The sequence below is a fragment of the Grammomys surdaster genome, unplaced genomic scaffold, assembly GCF_004785775.1.
Source record: "Grammomys surdaster isolate TR1022 unplaced genomic scaffold, NIH_TR_1.0 149, whole genome shotgun sequence".
Taxonomy (NCBI): domain Eukaryota; kingdom Metazoa; phylum Chordata; class Mammalia; order Rodentia; family Muridae; genus Grammomys; species Grammomys surdaster.
In genome coordinates, this window is record NW_021604607.1 from 10,225,809 (window position 1) to 10,232,382 (window position 6,574).

A 6,574-nucleotide genomic window follows, 5' to 3' on the forward strand; every position below is an offset into this window, starting at 1 on the left:
CTCCAGCACAAACTTTCAAACGATAAAAGTCAGATCTTACCAATGCACAGAGCAAAGGTCGTGAGCACAGTTCAGTGGCAGAGCACTTGCCTAGTGTGTGCAAGGCTTCAATTTCTAACACTGAAAAACACACCTACTAACCTTTTAAACTAAATAAGTGCACAGAGCTGATGCCAGTAATTGAGTATTGAAATGAAGGGTTTCCATCCCAGAGATACGCACAAGAAAATAAAAAGCCAAATACCCTACGAGGGCTGGAGTCATGTGGTGCAATCCAAAGAAGTACAGCATTTCCCAGAGAATATCCACTAGACACCGTTGTGTGTGATGCTAACAGACACTCAAACTGTTAGTGATGAGGCCACAGGAAGATGCCTGCATCACTGCAGAGCCTGCTCAGGATGTCTGCATGCTAACACACCCTATACATTCCAAGATCAAATCCTAGTATGAAGTTTGCAGTATGCCAAGCTGAGCAAGATCTTGACAAGAGTTTGGGACAGTGTTTCCAGACATGTCAGAGCAGCTCCCAGAAGGTCTCACCTGATATGTGTTGCAGGCAGGGACTCATACTGGCGGGACAGAAAGAGCTCCCTGTGTTTCAGCTGGTGCTTCTGCTTCTCCGTCAAGTCAGCCTCAACTGTCGTCTCCGATTCTTCCTCAGTTTCTTCTACACAAACAAAATTCAAAGAATCCGTTATTACAACTCATGATGCCTCTTGGGATATCAAACAGGGTGAATCAACAGGTCAGATTAGTAGATTTGATATTTTCTTCAACCTAATCACTTTTGACCATCACATGAAGCTTTTCATTGCAATCTCAACCCTAAATTAAGTTCTCTAGACTGCCAGGGAAGAAGACAAACACCAATGTTAAAATGGACGACTCAGTCATGGCAGGACACACCTGTGATCCCAGGGGAGGCAGGAGGATCACCAATTGAAGGCCCACCTGGGTGTAAGTTTAAGGTAGACAAGAGCTACGCAGTGAGTCCTATCTTACAAAAATCAGTGAGCAAGCAAGCAGGGCCTGGGGCTGGCTCAGTGGCTGAGAGCACCCGCTGCACAATCAACCGGGATTTAGGATCCCAACACCCACACCACAAGCCCGGTGTCCTCACTAACAAATGTAGCCCCACCTCTGGGAACAGAGACAGAGGGACCTCTGGGGCTTGCTGCCTTCCAGCCCAGTAGAGAAAATACAACCCTAGAGTCAAGATAGACCCTACCTTGCAGGAATAGATAGAGAATAATAGAAAATAACACACAACACCCTCTGCCTTTATGCAGACATATATGCAAGCACACATGTGCATACAACTCACACTGATACATACAAATAAATGCACACACATACACACACACACATACACACACACACACACACACACACACAAACACACACATATACATATATATGGTTTTGGTTTTTAGAGACAAAGTTTCTCTGTGTAGCCTTGGTTGTTCTGAAACTCACTCTGTGGACTAGGCTGGCCGTGAACTCAGAGATCCTCCTGCCTCTGCCTCCCAAGTGCTGGGATTAAAGATTGGTGCCACCACCACCACCTGGCATAAATTTCTTTAAAAAAAAAAATACGTTAAAAGTAAAGGATTGTAGAAATGGCAGCTAAGATGTGAATGGTAGCAGCATACGCCTGAAATCCCAACACTCAGGAGGCTGAGGCAGGAAGACGTTGCTTCCTAACCTGCTTGGGGCTACAGAGCTCAAAATTTCTTAATTAAAATAAAATATAAACGGAGCTGGATATGGTAGTGCATTCCTTTAATCCCAGCCCTTGGGAAGCAGAGGCAAGTGGATTTCTGTGAGTTTGAGGCTAGCCTGGTCTGCATAGTGAGTTCCAGTACAGCAATGTCTAGATAGTGAAACCCTGTCTCAAAAAAAGAAACGAGAGACACAGATACAGAGGGAGGCAGACAGACAGACAGAACCTCCAGTTGAATCACACTAATAAAACAATGGGAGGATTAGACTAGAGGAAATAGTCTTAGACATTAGAACCTGAAGCAGGAAATGAATAACTGGGAGAAAGCTAGTACAGTTTTTAAAAGACCCAGGTCTGAAGCTGGGAGTGCTGAGCATGTAGGAGGCAGATCAAACCTCAGGACAGCATCAGTGCTGTCCTGGAGGTGCTGAGACCCCAGTACTCAGGAGATAAAGGGAAAAGGTTAGATAGGACAGGGTTATTGCAGGCTACAGTCCAAGGCCAGCATGGGGTGTAAGAAAACAGACTCAAAAAACTAAACTGTGTGGGCCTGGTGTTGGCGGGCCTCACACCCTACCCCACGTATACAGGAATCAGATTTATAATACTTAACCCTTTTGTCTTGTAGGAACACTATAAGCCAAATCCTTTGGGGAAGTGGGAAAAATGCTTGTAATACCAAAGACTGAGGCAGGAGGATGGAGTTCAAGGTCAACTTGGTTTTATAGTCTAGTTCTGTTTCCAAAACAAAAACCTATGAAGATCAACATTGCAGAAAGAAAAAAAAAAAATCCCAGAAATAAAAAGAAGAAAATGGCCATCTTTTCTGTATTTCCTCTTTGCAGGCAGGCAGAGGAGGGGCTCCAGGAATCCCCTCCCTTCCAGAAGGAAACTCTAACACCCTCCACAAGCTTCATTGTTTAAAGCTGACAATGTAAGAAATTGGGACCAAGAGAAGCTCCTTGTTCCTAGTGACCCTGTTAAGATGGTGGCACAATGCCACCCAAGAGGAGAGCAAATGCTGCTCACTGAGAACTGTTGCAGTTCTCCAGTCTAAGAGCGAAGAGGTCCTTGCAAAAGCTCAACCGGAAAGAGGCAGGTGCTGCTCAGGGAGCAGGACAGTGACCTGGCCATTGAGAAGCAGGGCCAGAGACCATGGGCAAAACAGAGACGAAGTTATATGTGAGGTTTCATTTTCTTTAGTTACTTTTCTCCTATGGTAATAGCGCACTCACCAAAAGCAACTCAGAGGGAGAAAGGGCTTCTCCCCCACACTTCCAGGTAACAATGGGTCACTAAGGGAACTCAAGACAGGGTAGGAAACTGAGGCAAAAGCAACTGAGGGGTGCTGCTTACTGGTTTGCTCTTTATGGCGTGCTCAGTATGCTTTCATATACAGCTGACCAGGGTGGCACCACCCACGCTAATCAAGAAAATGCCCAACAGACTTGTCCACAGGCCAGTCTTATCCAGGCATTTTCACTCTTCCCAAATGCCTGTAGCTTGTGTCAAGTTGACAAAAACTAGGCAGCACACCATCCTTCTGTCTTCCTCCCGAGTACTGAGATTATGGGATGTACTACCACACCTGGCTACATACCCTTTTTTTGACATTACATTTAATATCTTTAAAGGGAGGGGGACACCAATATCATTTACAGACATAATTCTGATTAATTTGAGCCACATAACTTTAAAAAAAAAAAAATGTAATGGCTCTGGAGGCTCACTGGTCCCTGGCAGGCTCACCTGGAGCAGACTGTGTTCAAGCTATGGTGATAGTGAAAATGCAGACTCAGAACGAGGCTGCAGCAGGCAGGAAGAGGGTTGGCTGCTCTTCATGCAGAAAGCACAACCCAAGGGTAAACTCGGGACACCTGGCTTCATTGCAGAATTCTACCAGTAGACCACAGGTGACACACAGACAGAAGCATAGCTAATCACCACAACTCTTTGTTTCTTGTTTTTGTTTTTGAAGACAGGGTTTCTCTGTTTAGCCCTGGCTGTCCTACAACCAGCTCTGTGGACCAGGCTGGCCTCGAAATCAGAGATCTGCCTCCCAAGTGCTGGCATTAAAGGCATGCACCACCACTGCCCAGCTCAGTCTTCATAATGCTTATTTTAGGGCCCAGGACCCCAGAAGGCATCTTATCAAACACAATTCCCACAATTCTTTTTTAATTGTATGAGGGTCTGTCATATTCTCTAATTTCAAATTCTAAAAGCCCTGAATTGAAAACAAGCCTGGAAACCTGAGTTTAAACATCTCACTTAGGAGCAGGCAAGTTGGCTCAGCAAGGCGCATGCCATGAAGCTTAGTGGCCTGAATCCAATCCCTGGGCCCCACATAATGGAAGGAAACAACTGACTCTCCAAAGTTGTTCTCTGACCTCTATATATGAGCAGAAGTGGAGACAAAGGTACACACACATACCACACACACACATACACACACACACACACACATACACACACAAAATCAGTCAATATAGTAAAGAAAGTTAAAGTCTCACCAAGCTCAAACAAAGAACCAGGCAATTGTAGCCTCCGTGCTGTTTCTAATGATGTATGCACAGAGAGACACAGCTCTAAAGGAACCAGCTACTTGCAGGTCCAATAACATCTCACCAGCGGAGATCGATAAAGTTATTGCTGCATTGGCACTATTAGTACAGTAAATATCACATACAGAATTAGACCCTTTACCTAATTGGAATTTGATAAATTGTTGCTATAAAAGACATGACTAACTGAATTCTAATGGTGCTCAACAGAGCAAAAGGGGCCATTACCTATCAGAATAACAATAGCAATCCTCGCTTTGGGGGCTGAGGGTGGGTTGGTTGATTCTGTTGTTTTAGCTTTAAACTTTGTAGTCCTAGCTGGCCTGGAACTCTCTATGTAGACCAGGCTGGCCTTGAACTCACAAAGATCTGCTTGCCTCAGCCTCTGAAGTATTTGCTTGTTTGTTTGTAGCATAAGCTGGCCTGGAATTCACTATATAGTCCAGGCTGGTAACTCAAGGCACTCCTCCTACCTCAGTCTACAAAAACGCTTACTTCCTTTTTTGTGGTGCTAGGGATAAAGTGTAAGACCTGGGCTTCTGAGCAATCACTCCATCACTGAGCTATGCTCCTGCTAAAATTTGGTTTGGTTTGGTTTTGGTTTTAGCTTTGGTTTTATGACATGGGGTCTTACTGTGTAACCCTGGCTGTGCTGAAACTCACTCTGGAGACCAGGCTGGCTAGCCTTGAACTCACAGAGATCCACCTGCCTCTCCCTTGAAAGTGCTAGGACCAAAATTGTGTGCCATTACTCTCAGCTTTAAAAAAATAAAAAATAAAAAATAAAATGGGTATGTGAAGGCATAAAAAAAATGGTTCAGTGGTTAAAAGCCCTGGCGGCTCTTCGAGAAGACCCAGGTTTGATTCTCAGCACCCACATGGTGACTAATAACCATCTGTAACATCAGTTCCAGGAGATTCAATTCCCTCTTCTGGTGTCCACAGGCACCAAGCATGCACAGACACATATACACATAAAAATAATTTTTAATAAAAAAAAACTATACACATGTGTGTGAGTGTGTGTTTATGTATGTTTGTGTGTGTGTGTGTGTGAGAGAGAGAGAGAGAGAGAGAGAGAGAGAGAGAGAGAGAGAGAGAGGAGAGAACCTGCCCTCATATGTAAGAGTATAGGAGTGTATGCCACGGGTGCATGTGACCAGGACCAGTTGTCAGAGGGAAAATAGACAATACTTCCTTTAGTAAATGGGGCTAAGACAAATGAGATTCCCATAGTAAGAGAATTAAATCCTGTTTACTGTCCCTCCTCAAACCATACACCAAAATCAACTCTAAATACATCAAAAGGCTAAATAGAAGACTCAAAATGAAATAGGTACCCTATGATCTTTTAGACTAGGAAGTGGTATCTTAGCCATTATATCCAAGGACATAAGCAAGAAAACTTATAGACTAGACCTCATATTAAAACTGTGTGCTTAAAAGGATAGTATCAACAGAGAAGAAGGAAGGAAGGAAGAGAGGGAGGGAGGGAGGAAGGAAGAAAGGGATGGAGGGAAGGATGGAGGGAGGGAGGGAGGGAGGGAGGGAGGGAGGAAGGAAGGAAGGAAGGAAGGAAGGAAGGAAGGAAGGAAGGAAGGAAGGAAGGAGCCACAGACAGGCAGATGTCTGATGCTTGTGGAACAGCAATCTAGCCCAGTCCATGAGCATCAGTTTCAGGGAAACCCTGTTTCAAAAGTATGTAGAGTATAATTGTGGTGGTTTAAGAAAGAATGGCCCCCACGGGCACACAGATTTGAATGCTTAGGGAATGGTACTATTTGCTTGAGTGGGTGTGGCCTTGTTGGAGGAAGAGTCACTGGGGGTGAGATTTAAGGTTTCAAAAGCCCAAGCCAGGCCCAGTGATGCTCATGCTGTGTGTATATGTCCCTCTCCCTCTGCCCCTCTCCCTCTCTCTTCCTGCTGCCCTTGGATTCACATGTAGAATTCTCAGCTCCATCTCCAGCACACTGTTCCATGCATGCTGTCATGACAACAATGGAGAAAATCTGAAACTCTATGCCGGCCCCAGTGAAATGCTGTCTTTTATAAGAGTTGCTGTAGTCATGATGTCTCTTCACAGCAATAGAACACTGACCAAGAAAATGATTAAGAAAACTTCTGGCTGCCAGGCAGAGGTGGCACACGCCTTTAATCCCAGCACTTGGGAGGCAGAGAAAGGCGGATTTCTGAGTTCAAGGCCAGCCTGGTCTACAGAGTAAGTTCCAGGACAGCCAGGGCTACACAGGGAAACCTTGTCTTGAAAAACCAAAAAAAAAAAAAA

At 44.8% G+C, this 6,574-nt stretch overlaps 1 protein-coding gene across 7 annotated transcripts in view; it reads right to left on the reverse strand.

Annotated features, from left to right (window-relative positions):
* The window catches only part of Mta3 (metastasis associated 1 family member 3), a 114,276-nt gene that overhangs the window by 84,713 nt on the left and 22,989 nt on the right, over positions 1-6,574 (reverse strand). For all 7 annotated transcript variants that reach the window (XM_028765183.1, XM_028765178.1, XM_028765180.1 and 4 more), the window contains exon 4: positions 544-670. In XM_028765183.1, coding sequence (XP_028621016.1) covers positions 544-670 — 127 coding nt within the window. The remainder of the gene's footprint in view (positions 1-543; positions 671-6,574) is intronic.